We start from the raw sequence: 23,500 nt of genomic DNA on the forward strand, positions 1-23,500 counted from the left end.
GTTGAATAAAGCTATTTTTCCTACCTTCTGCTTTTCCTTCATGTGTTACTACAACAAGGGGCTTGGTGAAGGTTTTCTTGTTGTGCATCATAGCCAAGATCATATCCACATTGAGAGAGGTGCAAGCTTCATCAGGAGAAATACACTGCAAGTGGAAAAGGCAGTGTGTAAGGTCGGATAGTTGCCTGTCTGCCAGGACAGCTGTACCAGCTACACAGTTGCCTCATTATCAGTTTTATCTATATTCTTTACCAGAAACAGAAGAGAACCTCCAAACAATCCCCAGGTAATCTACTCGGAAATGCAATCCGTCGCTGTGCTTCAGGATGCAACCTTTGCCTGCATTAAGGATTCTCTAACCTTTATAAAGTGTTACTATTGTATTTAAATGGTTTTTAAAAATCTGGTAGCCAAAACTGTAGCCACCAACATGTGTTGATCAACAATGACAAAGTATCTTAAAAAAGCAACAACAACATTTTAAGGGGTTTGTACATAAATGCAAAAGTAAAAATAAATTCCAAATTCTTAGAACACATTCTTTAACTTACAGCCATTTCCATTATTTATAAAGCAAAATTTGGCCATTCTCTTTCGTAACAATCAGACTGCAATATTATCTGATACTATGCATGTCTTTGGAAATTAAAGCTAACATTGTTTGCACTTTGGATATAGATGTGATATGGATATCAAAGATAAATCTGAACCATTTGCATAATAAAAAGCAGTTTCTATTTATCCCATATAACCACCTGATGAAATTTAAACACAAACTGTAGATTATACAGTCAAAATGCACATCATCGTAACACTTATCTATTAAAACCTTGAGCCTAGAGATAGCATGTTCATTACATCAATTCCACAGAAAACCATTTATTCTCTTCAAAGTTCAGGTGAAAATATACCTTATTTTCACCTAAATCAGAAGTTTAGACTTTCATAAATTACTGACCTTTGGCAGTCCTTGAGTATCTTTGTCTTTATTTGTACACAAAGTCAGCTCACAGTGAAGAAAGAGCAGTGAGATGTTGAACATAGGTTTAAACACAAAGCTAAATCTTTTTTTGTCCTTTTGTGCATATGGTATTGGAAAGTTCACCTTCTCAATGCTGTAGAATTTAACAGATTCATCTTTAGGACAAATGTTTTCTATAATGGTGTAGTCAGACATTCTATCTGGATTTGAAAACGGGGAAACAAAGCATGTTTGAATGGCAAAGCCCAAGGATCTGTCAGCTTTAGTCACAGACACCTGCATCAAAAAGAAAGAGACAGTAAGATCTCAGAAATGACATTTTTAGTTCACATTTCATTAACATTTTCAACAATTTTTTAAGCACTTTTCCAGTGCCACTTCCAATCTGATGCATTTTGAAGGCTAAATGTTAAGTGTAGACTGTCAAACAGGGAGACAGAAAATCTGTGGTTTCAAAACCAGCGGCTGTTTAATAGTATAACCGTGCACAAATACAATCCCTTATCTTTCAGAAAGCAGATGAAAAACCCAGCCCGTATCAGACACGCCGTGAATGACTGTGACTGCCACCTGAGATGGCGCTGCTTCCCTCAGACACACAGACTGCAACAGAGCCATAGGGAAGTAAATTACTAATTCCCTGTCTTTGTATCTGTTTAAAACTTTAATGAAAAAGAAAAAAGGTAAAAGCAACAGCCACAACAGAGAACCCACCCCCAGCCAGGAGAGGAATGCAGAGGCAGAGAGGAGGTCACGGTCTGATGTGTGGGTGGCATTCCTGGACTGGGGGGTAGGGAAGCCTCCTAAAAAGCCATGATTTCTTAAGAAATGATCCTTTTAGTTTACTGTAAGTCTGAAATTCATAATATTTTATGAAAAATAATTAAGACTGCAAACTTCCAGGGCACTGATGTTGTTCAGCTGGAATGCAGACAACAAATGCTACAGAGTAATTAGGAAAAAAAAAAAATGGAATTTGTAACAAATGAAGCATGTTGCTCTTAATAAACAACAGAAGTGTTGTGCCTAACTGTTAATACTGCCTGATGAAGAGTTCCACAAGAAAATTTCGTTCTCCTTCATGTGCATTATACATGTACCTAATCCGTATATGCTGCTGCATGTATATTTAAGGAACAGCCTACCAAATTTTCCTGCAATCTGTACAGAAATTTTCAGATGCTATGAGTTGTACAAATACAGATATTTTGCATTTTTTGCCTCCCTTAAGTGAGCAGCAATCAAATTAGAGATGAAGGGATGTGCTGAAGCATCTAAGCAAGAAAGACCGTCTTCTAAAAAGAACAGAAATAAAGACTGATGAATGAAAGTCAAGCCGCAGATACTGACAGGTAAACGAGCTGATAGTCTAAACTAGTTAAAAAAAACAGATTATGGCAAGGAGAACAGGCATACTACAGTATCATGAAACACCGGCAGGTAAACAAAAGGATGAATGATATCTCAAGGAAAGAAGAGAACGACTGGAGGAAGATGAGACCAAAATATGGTAAGAAATTGACAATAGAAAACAAAGAAAAAAAGGCCAAAAAATTCAAATACAAAAAATATTTGTAGCAGAAAAGGAAAAGGGATATATAAAGTTCTTACAGATTATGACCTAAGCAATTTATTGAGCAAAACCCAAAATATATTTGTTAATAAAAAAAGCAAAACAGAAACAAACAAGCAAAAAGAAATAATCTGTCAGCTAAAAATGGAGTCACAGAAGTTCAATACCGATACAGATTTTCCACTGTGCAAGGAGAAACAAAAAAACCAGCTTCTGCCAGGACAGGTGATGAAGAAATCAGAACGTCTGTCTGAATAAACAGCTCCAGAACCAGACAAATTCAAAGGGCTTGGAGCCAAGGGGATTCATCCCAGATCACTGAAGGAAGCAGCTGGTTTTATCCAAATGAAAAAAATAACATGCCTTTTGTAAGCATATTCTTAACTGAGTGTGACATACTTTTTTTTTGCTGTAACTGTCTTAAGTACTTTTCACTGGGTAGAGAATGAGGAGGAGGCACAACACACTGAAACAATGAAGAGAACTGCACGAATGTCAAATGGGCCACGATGCTTATCACGTGCAACGTGGGCTCACAAAAAACTAACTTGTGCAAGAGACACATGGCACAGCACTGCTTCAGTCAACATACTCATTTTCCTGGTCTCCTCTGGTGATTTACTGATCTATAAACTGGTGATACTGCTTCACTGCCAATGTTACATTTATTAATGCTTACCATTATTTGAAAAATGCAAAATTCTGTTCATGTGTCTACCTTTATAAATACAGACTGTACTGGTCTGAAATTCCCCCAGATTTCACAGGCAACTTAGCAACACATGGAAGTAATACCAGGTCCAAAATACAACTGAAGTCAAGGGTATCTGGCTGTTGACTTTGCTGGTCTTATTTATCTAAAGCTGTTAGAACTGACATGATAGCATTAAAAAGGATTGTAACTGGTGTTTGTAAGTGGACTGGAGAGAGGTCAGATTCTGTACTAACTTTGTAACCCAAGAACACTAGCATATGGAAGACAGACACTTATCATTTTTTGCACGTTTACACCTTCCAGATGAGGTTCAGCCATATTACCCAATAAACTGAACCCTGAAATCTCCATCAGGAAACATCAGTTCAGAACAAGAGCTCAGAAACCACCTTTAAGTTCTGCAAAGAAAAGCAGATTTGGCAAGAATAACCGATTTACCTCGCAGTTACATTCATGCATTTTGCAGGAATCCTTTGGTTTTGACCCAAAACATTGGCTGCTTCTTACCCTACAGTGTCTGTTCTCTGCAGCCACCAAAGTACCTCCCTACCTGCCTAAAGCAACTGCATAAGACATTTCAACTGCTAAGACCAGATCTGGCTCAGCTGCACAGCCTTGCAAAATGTTTGTTACTTGGAAAGTCTTTTTCAGTTTGTTACCTCTACATATACTGGCCCGTTCTCAGCAACGGAGAAGAGTCCTTGGGTGGGAGCAAGGAACAGATCTGTTTTGTACAGCTCCATGTTGAAGGTCACATTGGTGATGTGTGGTTCAGGAGGCCAGAAAATGCCTCTGTCATCCTCTGGCTGGTGCAGCGTGCAATTAAACTGAAATGAAAAAAACAATACAATAACATCCTGAGTCAGGAGCAGTAGCGGGATGAGGACAAATTTGGAGTGTACAATACAGGCCCACCCACATTACACCTACTTAGTGCAAATCTTCAGCAGGGTCACAAGAAATGGAAGTGAGAAGAAATGTGTTAAAAAGACAAATTAATTGCTATACAATTAATGTAATTTATGTGAAGTGCCTATTACAATAGACATTTCTCTATTGCCAAGGTGCAAACCCCAGAGTAACATACCGCTATTTCAGGCCAGCTGGAGAAAGTAACATCTCCCTCATCAGCATCCCCTGGAAAACCATTATCACCTGATTCCATGTCGTCATCATCAAAACCGCTGCTTTCAGCTGGTGATGACAGTTGAATGACAATCTGTACAAAAGGTTGCAAATGCATAAAATTAGGTGATAACTGAGCACTCTCTCTTCATGGCTTTAGTTTCTTCTCTCTTCAGAACAATGTGAGGACAAAAGAAGTGCACCAGCTAAGCAGATGGTGAAAGCACATCTTAAACAGCCTTGTGCTGAGCATGTAAGATAGGCAAGTTATATTTAGAGAACACCCCTTAAGTTTTTTTCCAGAATTCAGAGCCAGCAAAGACACCAGTCTGGGTGCTGGTGTCTGAAAGAGCAGCCTAGCATTTCCATTCTATTTCTGGTATTTCTATAACCAACACTGAAAAAAGAAATGCCTTTCTAAACTGATTTTTTTGCAACTTACAGTTTCCCTTAATGCATTCATGGAAAATCACTGAAAGTGTTTAGGGTCATTAAAGGATTTTCTCTTCTGTCATTTGCATAATGTTTTCAGACATGTACACCCAAAAGCATCATGTTCCTTTCTTCATCTTTTCCTTCCTTGTTTTTCTCTGAATTTCTGCTGGATTTCATCCCCGCCTTTTCCCCCCTCCTTTGCACACTTCACCATTTCTTCCCCTGAAAAATCCTGGTTTTGTTTTCCAGTGTTCTGTACTCTGCTTCTGTATGCCCTGCAGCTCCTCAGCTAGTCCCCTCCCTTCCAGGACTTTGTCTTTGTTTTTCTGGACACACAGCAACTGCTAAGAAGTGATAGAGACATTCTCTGAGGCTCCACTGCATGGTGTTTATTTTTTAGGAGAAATGCTCCAAAATTCCAAAAGATACCATACATGACTTGGAGTTAAGGATGTAGCCAAGATTATTAAAAGACAAAATGGAGAAACGAGGAAAATATCCATTTTAGTTTGGGCCATAATAGAATACAGGGACAGTGACAGTATTTAACTGCAGACACGTGCTATTCTGTAGTTTGGAGATGTTTCTATCCACAGTCCTGGTTTGGGACTGTTTCTGAATTAGAGTTAGGTGCTACAGAATTGCCAGTACAGAACAGTTTTAGCCAGGCAAGGTCAGATCAGATTGCCTTAGCTGTGTTTGGGTTGGACCAAAGGCTTTCCATCATTTGCCAAGGTTACTTCTACATACTGGAAAGCTCAGCAAGAAAAACGTGTTATTAATTTCCAACCCAGATTAGCTGCGCTGTACTCAAGCTCATAAACTAAGCCAGTCTGGAAGCAGTCACTCAGAACCTAACTGGGCTCCTTAGCATCATCACTCATATGCAAGTACTCAAGAGTCCCTTCATCACGTACATCAACTGATAGCAAATAGAAATCCAATTATAAGAGAAGCATGCACAGATAATGTCTTTTCCACACATTTTGAAAGCCTTTTACACACGTAATTTTGGAAGAAAAGAATTCACTTAAAATAATTCAGCATATGAATTAACTGGTTTTGCTTTGTGCAATCACAAAACTTCATTCCTATTCCTCCTTACAGCTATGTAGTGCTTCTTATGTATGGGTACATCAAAGCTACTAAGGAAAGCTGGTGCAACTTCTCTGAGACTGGTACTTGATGGTCCCGAAAGTGCAGTCATACAGTTTTGTAAAAGTACTTAACTCCATCTCCTCCTTTTTCCTTGGGGATACTATCTGACCACAGAAGCACACTGCATGTGCAGTCTTCATACCTCCTTGAATACAGGGACTGTGGCTGCAACTAGGTTTGAGCTCGACAGGAAAAGATCAGGACGCCTCCTTTTTGCTAAGACGAAAGCTAACTACAATGGCTTCCTTGTACCACTATGATGCGCAGTGCAGAAAGCAGCTCCTCTTCGTAAAATACTCACAGAGTTAAAATAAACAATCTTGTTCAAGATATATGCTGTCCGAGTCCCACATTTGTTCAGCAAAGACTCCAAAATGAAATGGGTACCATTCATCCTGGCTTTGCAAGAGTGATCCAGCAGCGAGAGTTCTGTCCTTGTGTAGCCGCTGGCCTGAAACAAAGGCACTTTGTAAGTGGCTGAAACACAATTGTTAGGCTCTTGCTTAAAGTGCTGCTCAGAATACTGCTCGTGGCTGCTGGGAGGAAGAAGGGAAGTTCATTGTACTGACATCCAGGGAAGGTCACTCTCAAAATGATGTTATACGCAACAGGGAATAAATGTAACATGGAACAAAGAAAACAACAGGTTCATTATTACTCTGCTGATTGATAATGCTGACTCTGTTTGGTCTGAAATGAGCTAAAAATGCTGTCTGTATCAGGCTCTTTTCCAGCAAATGGACACAAGCAACCTGTCAGCTGGTAGATGGTAAAGACAGATCTATTCAGGTCTCTCACAGATATCAAAACCAGCCTCTTTGTACTCTGGAGATTAAAAAAAATCAGACTGATGGCTGAGTACAGTAATTTTTTGACAGAACCAACCCTGGATAGCTTTAATCAGAAATCCCTCTACAAACTACTGGATTGTTGGGAAGAAGAAACACGGCCCTGAATTACAGCAAAGAATATCTACAGTATCATTTCCTTACCAAACTATTTTTTAGGGGGTTGGGTGGTGATGGCAGTGTATCTTAGAATGTTTATTATTTAATCAAAATACAAATGTTCTGCCCAGAAAAGCCTGCCCAAATTTGAGAATAAGAGATCACACCAACCTGCAGAGAGTCTTTTTCTACAGCTACTGTCATGACTTTGTCATCACAGTTTATTGACAGGGCCACATCAGCACTGCCCTGAACCTCTTCAGGTTCTTTATGTTTTGAGAGGGAATGCTCAAAATCATGATTTATTAAAGTATCCACTGAATCCCTGGATGGGAAGATTCCTTCTCCCACTGTGTCATGTCTTCCTCTGTTAATGTGAAAAGGAAAAGTCAGTCCATCACTTAATGCAGGATTCTTTGGGGCAGGCAGTGGGTTAGCACCCAGCAATTCTGTCAGCTCTGGAGGAAGGGAATGGTCTTCTTCATCGTTCATCTCTTCTAAAAAAAAAAAAAAAAAAAAAAAAAAAAAACACATTAGGAGATTAGATATTTTCCTAGAAGTATGCAGAACTAGTAATTTTCATACAAAAAAAAGGTATTATCCAGAAAGGAAGCTTCTGAAGGACATCCAAAGCAGCATTTTTATACTTTCCATGTAATTAGCCACAATTCCCCCACTAAGGGTTTAGTTGTTACTGAGGCATCTATCTTTTTATATTTAGTCCCTGTCAGAAATGTACCTCACTAAGAACTGAAAATAAACTTTGAAGAGAGGGCCTATTATATGCAAAAGGCAACCACAGAGATAAAAGAAACATAACATTTGGCAAATACACTATTTTAGTGCAGTTGAAATAGGCTAAGTGTAACTAATTGGGTGAAATTCTTCCATTACCTGCCTCATCACAAATTCAGTCACTCCACTGTTGTGGAACTACTTACACAACCAGAGTGAAGTTAAACAAGAGTTAACTTTATACCGAGTAAATGAGAACATTAACTATCTCCTGGCTTATATGCATGGCTGCTTGGGACAGAAATCTCAACATCTGGCCCACGCAGGTGTAATCCATGAGTGGAAGTGATAAAATTAACGTGAACATAAGCTTTATCAAAACAGTTAAACAGTATTTTTAGTGGTTGAAATTCAGAATTAGTGAAAAAGCATATGCAGCTCCAGTAGCTTCAATGGACCCAGATATCTTTACATCAACAATAACTTTGACTAAATGCATTTTTTTAACAGCTGTATTTATTCTGTTTGCCCAGACTTTTTTTGGTAAGCCAGTTTTGTCTGTAAACAATTTAAAAGTTTATTTGTCTCAAGGAAACATTATGCTCATTTTTTTTGAGGGAAAAAAAAAAAAAAATCCAAGCTGGGTTTATTAACTAACAAGATATCGAGTTGCTGAAGTCCACTCCAGTGAACACTGAATATGGTCAGCTGTAACTGCTTGTGAGTTGGATAAACTATAACCATTTAATCCCACCAACATTTTTTCAGGAAATAACAATTTGTCTAGACTTCCTTCATCAAAAAGCCACAGAGGTGTTTTTTTTTCCAGCCAGCATTCATAGATATTACCAGCATTTCTGTTTATGAGCCACGAAAGTAGTCTAATCCCCAACAAAAAAGCTTCAAAACTGAGAAGGCACCTTTCAAATCATCATATTTCTGGAAATACAAGATATATTTTTTCTATATGCTAAAAGTCCATCTCCAAGCTTACCTGTATCTTCAAGTTGAAGATGAAATCTGTTAGCAACAGGGGCTTTTGTGTAGGAAGTAACTGGACTATAGTTATGCTCATAAGCCCACTTGATCAAACTCTCATGTGATGAGGGAATATCAGGTATTACTGATTTACTCATGGTCATGGATCGTTCTGTTTCCTTTCCAAAACCAATACTGTTTGATGTCTGCAAAGAAAAACTTGGTTTATAATTTACCATTTAAGGATACTTTAAATGGAATAGTGGCACTGATGTTTTTTAATCTATTTTACTCTATTAAATAACAGCGAACCGAGAACACCTGGGAAATAAACCAAACTCTGTCATCTTAGGCACAGAACTGCTGCGCACACGGAGAAAAGCCCCCCTTCTTCCCAGCCCTGCCTGAAGTACAATAAATCAAGGTAGTCAGAAGCTGTTAATCCCTAAACGAGACAAAGACATGTTTACAGCCATTTGTATAACAACATGTTTTCTTCAAAACTGAGTTGAAATTACTTCAGTGGTGAGGTGAACTCAGGATGCCAAATGATTTTTTTCAGATGTCTCCTTCATTTTTTTGATTAGAGCATTATTTAGGCTACATATCGGAAAACCTTTGTTTAAATGATCATTACTGAAAAAGGCAAAACATCGCATGCTCATGATGTAGAGCTGATACCAGCTAATGCTTTAAAGTCAGCTAGCACCAAGGATAGCCTGTGCCTCTCTGAATGAACTTCGTACTAGAAATGTTATGTGCCTCCTGCAAAATGTTAAGTATGTTCAACAGGACTGAGTTAAATGCTTAATAGAGCTGTAAAGTGAAAGCATGCATGTTTTATGCAAGCCCAAACTACTTAAAAGACAACATACACTTTCTGCACATAAATAAAATTTAACAATATAAGTTTTATGCAAATATATCAATACAGCAAACTCATAAATGCACTTGCCAACCTCTTAGTTTTATTATTAATATAATAATATAATATTAATATAATAAAATCAATAAATTAAAACAAATATATAAATAATAAATAATGGCTCATCAAAGTTGACCATGGAATACAGACGAGTCACATAGCTTTTGCTTTACTGGAAATGTTTTGCAAAATTCCAGATTTTTTTGTCCAAAAGGGCAAGTCGAAAGCATATAAGACACATCTCTAGCTGTTAGAGGGGCAGTTAGAAAATAGAAATAGAAAAATATTCATTCATTGGTATTACACTTTAACTTGCTTTTAAGTGCTTGGCATCTTAAACTTAAACATATATTCACACAAAGCCAAATACACATATTTATTTTCACATTCACCACATTAGTATTATCACTACAGCAATTACATCAATGACTACAGAACAAGTTGAATATACACACAGCAGGGAAGGCATGACGACACATTTTTCAGTGATTTCTGCAATGTGATTATGCTTTCTATATGCAGATACTATTGAATGCTCTAGAGCAAACACTTTCAATTCCTGATTACCTTATCATTCATATAGTCTGCTTTTAAAAAAAAATAATAAAAAAATCCCCATTAGTTTGCCTCAATGTGGACAAATCTTAATTCTCTTTCACTCCAGAACACCAAAAGATTGACTACACTGATCTCTTTTGCCCAGATTGCTTTTAGAGAGTGACTGTATGGACCTGATACCCAGCATCACAGAGCTTCTCTACCTGACCTCAAAACCAGAGCTTTTGAACAGATAAGTGAGCAAAGCTTGTGGAGAGGCCTGATGGAATGGCATAGTTTATCTTTAGTGCTCTCCCTCATTTCTTCCTAATGACCCAGCTCCGCATCCTTTAAACATGCACAGCTTCACAGCTGAAGTTAATGGGAATTTTAGGTGCGGAGTGTCTGGTTTGAGGATACTGCCATCAGTACAGTCATCAGTGACCAGCAATGGCCACTGAAGATAAGAAACAAAAAAGGAAACAATAAGTATCCTAATTTTAGTGTCTTACTAGTGTTTTAGATCAAATAATATTTTATCTTTCAACAGATAAAATCTGGACATTATTTATCCCACATTTTCATATTACCACACACGTTTGACTGGTTGGAATTACTATGCTACTCCAACTTTGCTGGAACTCCCTCTCTGTTTTCCTTTTTTTTTTTTTTTGTCATGAGGAGACAGCTGAACAAATATTTATCTCAGAAAGTTACTGTCCTAGCTGGCACCTGACCATTTCCATGGTTTGTTTATACCTCTCCACTCCACATCGAACCTGTAAATGTCCAGTCCAGTCCTGCGTTGCCTGAATGAAACAAAACTGGGCACAAGTTTTTGCAGGAACAGACCTACCTTGCTTCGCTTGCCTGCGCTGCCAACACCTTTGCATGCAGTGTAGGAAACGAGGCAATCAGAGCCACCTACTCAGAACCATTTCAGAAGCTGGCGGGCAGTTGTTCTCAAGTAAAGAACAGGCCCTCCAAGCTTCTGAAACCCTCACAGGGTTGTTCTGCACATTTCACCCCTCAACACACTTTCTTCCTTTCTGCAATTTCACTTTTTGGTCTGCCGTGCAACTCACAGCTTTGTAAAAAGACACCGAATCCAAAGGACGCAATGTGAACAGCAGATCGTCAACAAGCACTGCTCAGGGGCTACGTAAGGACAGACTGCAAACGTGAGCTAAACACAGCCTGGGAGGAAAGCACTGCACTCACGTTATGTGCAATTACTTTACCTACACTATTCCCATTTTACTTTGTTTTGTGTCTGTCCTTTTTCAGAGTTTCAAGAAACACAGCAAGCTGGGAGATTATTAGATGACCCAAAAAGTCTTTTTCATTTTTTGTCTATGAACTTAGACCTTAATAACTCACAGCCCTGGGTCTGAGGCAGCTTAGCACTAACCTTTCCCTCTTGGTTTGCCAATCCCCTCAGCACAATTCTGATTCGTACTGAGGGCAAGAAGTTAGGAAAATTGAAGTGCATGGAACTGCTTCAACTAATAAAAAGAACATTGTGAAACATTACCTAATTGTTTAGTAATGTTTTTATGCATTGTCTAAATTTGGCCTTGGAAAGGCCTTCGGCTTAATACAGATAGGAACAGATCCTAAATGCTGGAGATACAGGTTTTTTAATGACGGGGATGTTCAATTCTCTCCCATATCCCCCTCTAAATAAAGGGGAACAAACACACATTCAAAAAATGAAGCATCCATATAAATGAAGCAGTACAGCTAACAGTTACTCACAAATCCTAACATAAATATACAAAGTCTTTTATATACTGATATTTCTATATATGGTATTACATTCCCTTCTTGTTAATCTAAATAAAATGTTACCTTCTGCCACTCATCACAGAAAGAATTTTCAGTTACACTTTCTACTTATACTTTCAATAATTAATAAAGAACTTAAAAAAGAATAGCAGCCTTTCTTTTCTATACGCAAGTGCAGCACTTCAGACATTTTCAAATCCTCTAGAATTCCTCTCCCTGAAAATTCATCATCCATAAAGAGGTAGCTTCATAGATGTGAAAGATGGTACTTTGGCTATCTCTAAGCATGAAATGAACAAATGCACAATTCTCTATCCTGTGAAAGTAGATCCATATAGGCCAACTTATACCGTGGTGAGTTTTATGTAATAACCCAGAACGAAACTTTCAAGTCAAGCATTGCTTTTTGCCCTTCTGCTTACAAGTGTGGCAATCCTGAGCAACTAACCTTGACCCTTCTCTTTTAAGGGCTGATTATTTAGGATCAACAGGATGACCAGAACATCCTTTCCTGTCCGTAAAATAAAGATGTGCCAGGGATCAAAAGGGAATTTCATCGTCCACCCTAGATAATTTTTCCATTTAATTTTCTGAGCAACACCACAATTTATTTCCTTTTATTTTCCTCACTCTCAAAATCTAGCATGAAATCCTGCCTACCAATCTGTCCTCTTAGAAGATTTAGATGAAACAGCCTTTGGATCTTGTCAGAGTTGCCCTTGCACACGCTAAAAGGCAAAAGCTACTAAGCAAAGTAAAATTCTTACAAACAGAGATAGCTGGAGTTTATCTGAGTTACTGCAAAACTGCTAATCAGGAGGCCACTGGCTGGTCCAGCGCAAACATCCACTGTACGACGCACTTCTAAGTGATCACTTAAGACAGAAATAGGCCACATGTTTATTGGCTGCAAGATGAGTCTAATTTCATTTATTTATTTCAGAGCAAGGGAAAACCAAATTTTCTTAGTAGAAATGGTGTTGAGCAACAAAGCCTGTACCAAAACTCATTCTGAATCAGAACCTCCAATTATACACAAGTATGGTTTTGGAAGTTTAGCTTTAGAGATCCTGGGTTTAAAACTTATTATTTGCGGTCTGAGGAGAGGTGAGGTCAATTTGACCAAACACTTGCTGGGGCCAGAAGTACTGGCAGGGAAGAGGGCTAGAGACTACCATAACCACACATGGAAGGAGTAAAAAAGTTTCCACTTCTGAAGGGATGTGGGTGTGTGCTGTCTATCTAGGATTATCCATTCTGCACTCACAGGCATCTGTCCAACTTCTGAGATGAACCTGTAGATCCACTCACCAAAGTAACAGCAAAAAGGAGGTGAACATCCAGCTCTGTGTTTAGGGTACTTCAACAGAAGTTGAAAAGACATAGACCCTAAATCACTGCACTGACCACCTGGCTTCTGTGATGTGCTGCTCAGTTTAATAGCCCATATATTAAATGTTAAGGAGAAAAAACTACATAGTTTCTGTATTTACTCTTTGAAATGCAGAATAATTTAAAAAAGCAGCTAATAGATAAAATGTTCAGCAATCAATATAGTCTAGCACTCTATCACATTTAAATGGATTCTATACTGTTGCAGTATGATACCTCTCAAAAAATAGAAGGTGCCTTAACTTACAATTACTTCCAGCCTTCCCTGGACATCATGCGACTTGATAACCCAATTGACAGACTTTTTACACTTGAGGATAAGAACGACGTCTCTGACAAGTTTGGCGCCAGGTTGAGATGGTTTAATGTCAACAATTATATCCACCTGGAAAGCACTGTGTGTGGAAAATAGAGAGAAAGTTAGACCAGAATGCCAGAAATTTTCAGCTATCAACCTTCTTCCAATCCATCATGTTTCCACTGTCTGGCCAGCTGATTAAAATGCTGGAGATTATCCCAGGCAACACAACATGTGCAAAACAGATTGTTATTCCACATATGCTTAAATGATTTTGCATAACAATAAAAACAAATACTTTTAGACAAATAATATTTTTGTGTCTTGTTTACAAGAAGTGTGCTACTCATTTCAGCTACTATTTAGAACAGGTTAGTTATACAAGTAGCAGTTTGCTTTATAAAGTAAATATTGTTTTCTTATTTCACTGCGACAGAGCCTAAAAATAGCTGTTTGAGTTTCCTCTGGCTGTAACTGTATTAAGGCTCAAAATAATACCTTAAAAAAAGCAAAAAGACAAATTAAGCAGGTTAATACCAAAAAAAAAAAATATGCACAAATACTACATGCACATTGGGGAGTGTCTCTGCCCAGGCAGTTAAATTGTGGAAATTACTTTGCTTAGGATCTTGTGTGTGCTGAGGAATCAAGCCATGTATTCAGTTTCCAATACTTCTGGATATATACTTACTTTAAAAAGAAAAGAAAACAGATGTCCAGCCTACTGCTTGCTGGAAAATAGATGAATACTATCCAGATTTTCAAGAGCTCAGTAAAATAAGTAGAGCAAATGGGTCTGTACCCATCAATAACCTCTCGTCATGCAAAATACTAATTCAACAGAAAAATCTTTACTTCCAGATTGTCTTATGGGGCCATATGTCACAAGAACGTGCTCAACCCCCAGAAACAGGTTTCAACTAATACTGTGCAGTGAGACTTAGTGTATCTTGGGACCTTTGTTTCACCTCCTGCAGTTCAGCTTCTGTATGTTTCTTTGTGGATATAAACTTTGTAAAGATAGCTGTGGATAATATATAAAACTAAGAATGAAGCAAGAGGAATTAAACTCATTGCTTTTTTTACTTTTAGAAACAAAACATCTAAACATTTTGCAGTGTTATCATTTGAAAAACAAATGCCTATCATACTATCAGCCAAAGCCAAAAGCCTAGAGGGCTTGGAGACAGGGCTGTCATTGCTAACTCTGCAAGGGACATACAGTGATGTTGATACTAAAGAACAACTCATGCCACACAGAGGCAGATCGTTTGTGCTCACCTACAACACTTCAACTACATCTTGGCACCTTCTTACTATCCCAAGGTTGCTATGCAAGAATATCCTCAGGCTCAGTTCACCACCTTGCAATGAAATAATTAGCCTTCTTGCAAAGACCCCTCCTCCCACTTGTATGTCTCTGTGTGATTTCCTCCTTAGGGGTGGGGATGTGCTTAGATGCAACGGCACGAGAAGCACAATTGGACAATGCTGGACATCTGGTGTCTGCAGTATGCAGACAGGATTTTAATTCTACCTTTTCTCTGATGAAATTGTACTTTTCTTCTTGCAGAAGGGAAAACCATCTAAGTTTCATAGCAATTTTCTGTTCTAGCAACTACACTCAGCACTTAAGAAGAGCTTTTCCACGTATGACTATCTGAAGCAAACCCCATTCATGCGCTTGCATTAAGAACTAGGAGAGACCAGCAAAGAATGACTGTTTTAAATGTCTTACCACCCAAAGGTACCTTTGACAATTTCAATAATCCTCATAATGTGTACAGAGAGTTAAGTAATTTTCCCTAACCACCAGTTATAAACTTTTTTGGTCAGGGGACCACTGTCAACTCTTAACATGTCTTGCAATTGTCATAAACTACCCCTTAAACTCAAGTGGAAACTTGACAGAAAATAGTTATGATTCTGCAGACCAAGTGTGGAACAATTACCATGGACTGCAGGTCACTTGCAACCACTGTTTGGGAGCCACAGCCCTGGGCCTTGCTGTCAGTCATCCCTACCTGTGACAGGACAAGATTACTTTTAACCTCTCTCTCACCTCCTCATACAGTGGTCTCACCTTAAACCCTGCCTGTCAGGTGCTGCCCTTACTCAGTATCCCTTATTCACCTTATTCTTAGAAATATTTGATTGAGTAAGAAGGGGGACAAGATACAGTCCATAAAAACTGTGCTTTGCAGACTTGTCCAAAAAAATCCTGGGATCGTGAAGATGCAAAATCCTTACATACTGAAGAACTAATTTCTATCTAAGGAAAAGTACTAAGGTCCAGGCTCTTCTTGTAAGGATGAAATGGCTGCTTTCAGTTGATTTTCAATAGACAGATGAAATCTTTAGCTGTGACTTCAAACAGATTTAGTCTATTTAGATGATACTTTACCTGTATGGATTGGAATTTGGAGTGATTAATTCAATGATATGAACTTCTCTTTCTTGGACTAAGTTAGACATAAGGCATCCCTCTGCTGTTTTTGGTTGTAGGTATCCCGCAAGGTAATTTAGAGAGAGAAAATTCTTTTCTATGTTGCACAAGGGAGGAAAAACTTGGTCTGGAGTAGGAAAAAAAAAGAAAGCATATGCACCTTTACACACCAGGTATCAGCTTACATGCATGTATGTACTGCATCTACATCAGCGCAGCACTATGTTTTATGACATAGGTCTTTAGGCTAAAAGGTGTATTTATTACCTACCATAAGCACTTATGACAAATAAACATAATACTGAAAAGGAGAACACTGTTCTGACATGACACGTGTCTAATATAAACTGAATAGTTTCTATTTATGGATTTAAATATTTAACAAAAATCTCTACAGAGAGAAATCTGAACACAATACAGAAACAAAACATGAGCATTTTTCAAAATGAATAAAACATATTTAATTTGTTCCTTGCACCTTTAAAAAAATAATTCTTTTGAAATTAACTTCTAGAAACTTTTGCAATCAATTCCTTCTCTCTTTAGAAAATGTTTTATTCTTGTTATTATAAACTTACCATATTTAAAAGATCACAGAAAGTATTTTCCGTTTCCTTACTCAATATATTTTCCTATGTATTGTGCAGTCAGAGTCTAGAAATACTGCAGTTGTGCATGGAAAATTGAATACAGCAAGAAAGGATGAAATCAGTTGTTGATATTAAGGAAGTCTGACCATAATATTCATAACTGAAATGAAGAAATTCTAGAGTAGATATTCAACCTCTCTTTTGGTTTTAACTGCCTAGCTGATCACAAACATTAATTACCGTGCAATGCAAAACATAAAAAGCAGTCACTTAGTATGAAGCTTTCATGCAGTCTGCATTGTTGTACCCCAAGCAGCAGTATTTCCATTGAAAAACAGGAATACTTTGTATTTCTGAGACAGCTTTACATACAAATTGTCATAATACACAGAAGGACTAAGCATCATGTTCAAAGACACAAAGTGCTGCAAGAATATAATTCCAAATGGCTGGCTCTTTGACCTTTGCTTTACAAAGAAGGCTTTCCTGTTAAGGTCAGTAGCAAGATAAAAAGTCAAATATAATGCATTATGCATGCAAAACTGTAGATGAACTCCTAAAAGCTGAGCAAGCTGAGCTGAGACCACTGTTAGCATTTGCTCCTTAAATGAGAGCTGAAATGTCACCCCTGAAGTGCATTTGTGTGTGGTACACAACCCTGCAGGGAGACCAGAGACTCCTGTGACCCCAGCCACTGCAGAAATATTTAGGGGAGTTTCTTCTCCGGATCTTACACAAAGTAGCCTTTGAATATTAACCTTGCTGTCTTCCCTACAGAATCTAGGAAAGCTGCATGAGGCTGCAACTGTTCACACTGCCCAAGCAAAGCACTCCTCTAACATCTGGGACATGCCCTGCCAGATTAGCCTCGAATGCAGCTGCAGTTCTGCCAGCTCCTCCCACAACAGCACAGAATGGAAAATGATCCCAAATGGTCTACACTGAGCTTGATTTTACATATGTATAAACATATACACACAGAGATGCCAGCTATTTGCTTCTCAGCTGCCATACAACACGATTCAAGCCATAAAAGAACAGCCTCCGAGTAGTTAGCGGATAATTACCACATGTGCTACCATTTGCCATTGCAAAGAACTTGGTTCCCACTCCTGGCACTGCCATTAAACGTCGCTGGAACTCTCAAGAACGGCTGCTCTTGCTGCCACCAGCATGGAGGCTCCCCAGCCTGGGCCCCTGCTCAACAGCACGCTTTCCTCTGAAGCACGTTTTAACTCTGTCACTGGCTACTTGTTGTACACATTTACTTCTCCGCTTCACCAAAATGTATTTACTCTCGTTTGTACCAATTACCAAGACCTGGGCTGCAACAGAAAAGGAGATCCATTTCATCTTCCTTTGCTGACCATGCTTTTGTTTTTTAGTTTCAGGGCTGTCTGCTTACTTTGGAAAGGGACTGCAGGTGTCTGCAATCAATTAAAACCCTTACTAAACCAGCCAGCAAACAGTCAGTTTATGGACCCTGTGCCTGTCTAATCTCCCCAGACTCCCAATTCGGAATGAGGCACGAGGCTTGCAACACCCTCGGCAGCGGGTCTCCAGCCAGCATGCCCAGGTGCGGTGGGGCCCCGCGCACCAGAAGGCACCCGGTGGAGCTGTGGGCTGCCAGCAGCCGCCTTCACCTCCGTATGTGCCAGGAGGCTCGGATGAAGATGAAGGATTGCACACTGGGATCTGTAGTTTCTGTGGGCAGAACCTCCATTTTACAGATGAGGACAGATACCATCTGCTCTATTCTGCACAAAATAGGTGTCATCCACAGGTTCATAGCTAAACTGGAGAAAAGTTGAGTATTCCAGCTTAAAATCAGAAGGTTTTTGTCAAAACGAGCATCATTAATGAGGGCTCACTCTCCAAGACAGGCACCCTGGGCAGCAGCAGTTTGATTCAGCAATAAAAATCCCATTCAAGCAGAGCTTACCTTCCAAAGTCTGAGCAGGTGATAAAGTGAGGCATTTGGGATTTTCCTCAGCCACTCTGATGGTGGCACTTTTTTGTGTGTATTTTGCTGTTTACTACCCCTTAGTACGATGGAGATCAGAACCTTGACTGACAGGGTATAAAGGAGAGCAGGGAAGGGGCTGCAGCAGTCTCTGGAGGGAGCGTGGAAACTCTTGGTGCTACTCGCCCCCCAGCAGGACACACAGCTAAAGCCTGACACAATACAACCACCTGCAAGTACTGAACCAAGGAAGCACAGCGTGCAGGATACGTGCACTAGTGTGTGCAGGCTACAAATTCAGAGTCAGGACTGAAGCTTCAGCTTCTGCCAGGACAGGAGCACAGTGTTACCATCTTTAAACAGATTGTATGTTTTCCAGTCTAGTTATTGTTATGGCTGATCATTTTTTTTCTTATTTAGCCAAGAAATGTGTTGAAATTAGGCTCCCTCCAGGCTAGCACATCTGCCCTAGATTTACATTGGCGGTACGGTATGCATTAGATAACATTTAGCTAACTGATAAGTCTTCCTGACTTGTACAATAGTATCTTACTGAAGCATGAGGAATTAAACTGACTTCTGCTGAAAAACATGCATTAAGATCACTTTCACCATGAGCAGTCCCGCCTTCTAGAATCTGACAGTGATTATCAAGGCAATAATTTTGCCATCTCCTTCACTACACAAATCAAAGCAAGAACAACTCCACTTCTTGTGCACTCTTCCTCCAAACTCTCATTCTGGCCCCTATAAGCTCTTGCTGTGTTCACCATCCCTGCAGTATTTGATCGGCCACTCTTCTGAATCGACAGGATTCAGATGCACTTGGCCCTGACCCAGTTCACTAGCTTGCTCAGTTGCCTTTCATTCGCAGCTTCAAAAGTGATTTCAGAGACCCAGAGCATCAGAAGCAGTTTTGTTCTATGAAAGATCACCCTTCTTGTCCTCTGGCTTGCATTTTCTATTTGCTGTATTCAGCTACAGCCTCCACTTCTAAAATGTTACATCTTTCAGTTTTAGGTTTGTCTAACTTGAGCAAAGCTGAAATGTAGACAATTACAAGAATACTGCTATTAAATTCTGTATCGGTCACGTAGCAAGGAACTACTTCATACGACCACCTATAGATTATGAGTAACACTAGCTGTGATTCACAGACTGGCAGCTGAAGGTACCTGACTAAAGCACTTGAGGAGTGTGAGTTTTGTATGAAAAGCCTGAAATGTCCATCACAGATGCTGTGGTTTGTGGAATCCATTGATTCCACTGCTTGCTCTGCAGAGAAACAGACCAGCTCCACGCCCCACGTGGTTTCCATAGAACTCCTTGCATGACTGCTGCAGTTAAAGAACTGACTCTCTCCCCACCCCTGAACACATGCATAACCCCCACACATACATGCATATTCCACATATTCATTCTTCTGCCAAGAATTTAAATCAAAATCAAATATCGTTACAGCTGAGCTAGTTTGTAGAAACCTTCTCAAAAACTGTCTATTTTGGTTGCCTGCCAAGCTGCATTTTGCGTACTTCTAATTAAATTGCATTTTAACACGTTCTAAAGATGATGCAAAGCTCTCCTATTTAGCAGCCTAGTTTGACTGGAGACATGCGAATCAACAACCAAAATTTTATCTGGTTTTTGACATATCTAATTCAATGTTCATCTCTGCAACGCAGAGACCCCTACTCCCATGTATATGTTCCAAGAGCACTTTAATAAGCTAATAAATATATTTCTGAATGATTTTCTGGCATTAAAATCCAAGACTGGTGCCAAGCAGAACAAAAATCACACAGGGGAATCCTGTACAAATTTGGCAGGATTTGGATAAAACCAACAAGGCATATTCCGGTTTTGGGGGGCAAGCCTCATGCTCCAGGAAATCAAATGATCAGATACAGGTGGTTAGAAAAGAATGTTTTCTCCACAGAACGTTTTGGGATGTTTTTTTTGTAGCCAACTAGTTCAGCTATGCAGGAGTTTCTCTAAAAATATTGCTGAAGTACTACTAAATTAGGCTGCTGGTGCTAGTAAGTGCTGAGCCCACCAGTACTTATTCGATGTTGATAAAGTGTTTTATTGATTTCTACTTTTCCCATCACTGAACTTCTTGTGAGACAACAACTAGTTTCAAAATACCTGGACCATTAGCTGCACCATAGATCAGTTCCAGTTCACTTTTAGCAGCCTTTGTTCTTGCTGCTTTTGGTTTAGCCGACTAAACCTGGATAGTTGCTTTAGCCTGAACTTTGATGACATCTTTACAGAAGGAAAGAAACACAGTGAATTGCAGGCTGTTAGGTAAAGAACACCAACATCTTGAAACATCCCATACCTGCAAAAAAGGAAATTTTGCCCCCAATCACCCTGCACAACAGAGGAAAGTCTGTTTTCCCTGCAAAGTTCCTTTTAGTAATTACACATTTTCCAGAGAATGAACCTGAACACGTTCAGGTTTATCCATCAGTTTATCCATGAACCCCTACTGAACAAGTAGGGCATAAACCCTCCTGAACCAACTGCCTTCCTCCAAGAATGTAATGCTGAGAAGAGCCATGGCTCTTGTGTTATCCATGACCTGCTCAGGTGGAACTCCCTGCAGAAGATGACCAGCAGTCAACTGAGAGAAACCATGAGCCAGAAGGTGCTGCAGAGGTTCATACTGTTAAGTACCTCCAACACTGCTCAGCTACAAAGCTACAGCCCAGACCCTGCCCTAACACGGGCCTGTGAACTCCCTGAGGAGCTGGAGTCCGCTCCCACCCACCCCAGGGCACCTGATGCATTTGGCATGTGGCTCACAGGGACAGAAAAATCGTTCTCCTTGGGATGAAAATACACAACGACATCAGACTGAGGCAACTTACCTTGGTGAGGAAAGCAATAATTCTTTGCCCAAAGTAGCCTGGATCCCTATACAAGCAAATACTGAAAAAAATATAACTCAGGTTGTGCTAGAAATTACTCCCTACCTCAGGTTCTCCACTTCAGTTCTTTAGATACAGGCAGCCAACTGCCACCCAACAATCACTGCGAGTAGTTTATTCCTTTCAAAAGCTGAAGCTTTGATTCCTGTGAGATTCTGGTCAATTGCATACACATTTTATGAGCATAAAATTATAGCACCAGAATCCATTAAAAGTTGCCTAAATCCATGGCCTGGTCTTTAGACTTGCTCTTATTTCTCTGCCTTCCCCTTTCACATCACATCTCTTGGAAAATGACAAGTACGTTTAAAGATTAAAATAAAAAAATGTGAAATAATACTACAGAAAGACTTATTCTCAACATCTAGAAGTGCCTATCAGTTCTGTTGGTTTTGTTTTGTTTTACCTTCTCCTACTTTAATATAGATGTTTCTTGATATTTTGAGTTCAGTGAAAGATGTTACTGCTCCATATTCCTTCTGGGCCCACTGTAGCAGATGTTCATTTTTCTCAGGAAAAAGCTTTTCTTCAGTTTCTGCTGACAAAGAGAAATTTCCCTTCTCAAACTGAACAACGGAACCTAAAGACACCTGATGGGAATAAAAACATATTTTTAATGTGGCACATTTATCCACACAGACAGGTAGCATGTTTAAGCAGTGTAATCTGTCGCACCCAAATGCATTCACTGATGGTGATTACAACTTATTTCCAACAATGCCTGAACTTCATGTGTTTTAACATCTGCATAATGATTGGTTTTCAGAGATGTTTTTAAAAAATGAAGCCCCCATCAGCCCTGCTGCTGACTAACAGAGGGCTCTCAGCTGCTCTCCAAAGTTGCATTGCTGCAGAAGCGGTACGACAGCACTGCACGGGGAGCTGAACTGGGGGGGGAAGGGAGGGCTGGGAGACTGGAGGAAAACCAAGACAGCAGAGAGTAAGAAGATGGTCTGAGGAACTGAAGGGAGAGAAGGATGCGAAGCTCAGTAAAACTGGGAACTACTGAAGCAACACCCGAATCGGAAAGAACCTGAGACCAAGCTCAATGGCAGGTAAGGGCCAACAGAGAAACACAGAGTAAGGAAAAAGAAGGGGAAGATAGTTACTGTTGCTTTATTTACAGGAAGTGAGGAGACGCTTTAGTTTAATTCATAAAGCAGATGAGCTATAAATCTTCAGAAAAGTCCGTATAAATAGGTTACATTAACTCAGGTCTTGACTGGAAAACTAAAATGTTGTTTACAATAATCAGAATGGAAAAACAGTAAGTAGAAGTGTTATGGGTTCTGCAGAAAAGCCTAAGACTTTCAAATACAACTTCACTGGAGTGGCAACAGCATCATTCAAGGAAAGATGGCAGCAGAGTCAGATTCTCTTTCAGACTGGGACCTGCTTCAACTTGTGTTGGTCTTGAGAAATAAACAAGTCATTCCAGATTTATTGCAACACAAGGTCATCCCAACAGTAACCTTTTGGCTCTCCTGTCCCTGCAGAGGGATGTGGCCCATGCTTTAGAACATATGTCAGCTCTCAAGAGGTCCCTATAGCAAGTGCTGAGAGAAGAGCCTTCCTTCTGCCCACCTGCCCAAGCTAAGGAGCCATGACTCATCCACACACTTCACCATGAACACACTCTTCCTTCAAAGTGCCTGAGGACTGGGGCCTGCATGCCCTACCCAGGCTGGTCCTTCTATGAACGCTTCCTTTAAGATCTAAACCATCAAAAAATAACATGTGCTTGAGTGAGGAAGCACAGCAAGATGAATAAGCTTTCAAAACTGAATGCACCAGTGGAGATTTCTTTGGACATATTCCCTGTAGCAGTGCACAAGCAGTGCTTGCCCAGATATAACACACAGCCCCTACTTCCAGACTGCTGTGGTGGACAAGGCTTCACAAAACAAGTATCATTTCCTTGTGCTGTCCTCAGAGCAGCCTGGGAAGAAGCCTGAGTCACTCTGCTGCTCTCCTCCCCCT

General features: G+C 39.6%; 1 protein-coding gene across 4 annotated transcripts in view; it reads right to left on the reverse strand.

Annotated features, from left to right (window-relative positions):
- TGFBR3 (transforming growth factor beta receptor 3) overlaps window positions 1-23,500 on the reverse strand; it is a 121,332-nt gene that overhangs the window by 16,520 nt on the left and 81,312 nt on the right. For all 4 annotated transcript variants that reach the window (XM_037403762.1, XM_037403759.1, XM_037403760.1 and 1 more), the window contains exons 5-14: window positions 21,927-22,110; window positions 15,993-16,161; window positions 13,538-13,685; window positions 8,665-8,854; window positions 7,107-7,432; window positions 6,290-6,439; window positions 4,358-4,489; window positions 3,930-4,097; window positions 959-1,258; window positions 25-145 (exon numbers count right to left, since the gene is read on the reverse strand). In XM_037403762.1, coding sequence (XP_037259659.1) covers window positions 25-145; window positions 959-1,258; window positions 3,930-4,097; window positions 4,358-4,489; window positions 6,290-6,439; window positions 7,107-7,432; window positions 8,665-8,854; window positions 13,538-13,685; window positions 15,993-16,161; window positions 21,927-22,110 — 1,888 coding nt within the window. The remainder of the gene's footprint in view (window positions 1-24; window positions 146-958; window positions 1,259-3,929; window positions 4,098-4,357; window positions 4,490-6,289; window positions 6,440-7,106; window positions 7,433-8,664; window positions 8,855-13,537; window positions 13,686-15,992; window positions 16,162-21,926; window positions 22,111-23,500) is intronic.

Source organism: Falco rusticolus, chromosome 11, assembly GCF_015220075.1.
Source record: "Falco rusticolus isolate bFalRus1 chromosome 11, bFalRus1.pri, whole genome shotgun sequence".
Lineage (NCBI taxonomy): Eukaryota > Metazoa > Chordata > Aves > Falconiformes > Falconidae > Falco > Falco rusticolus.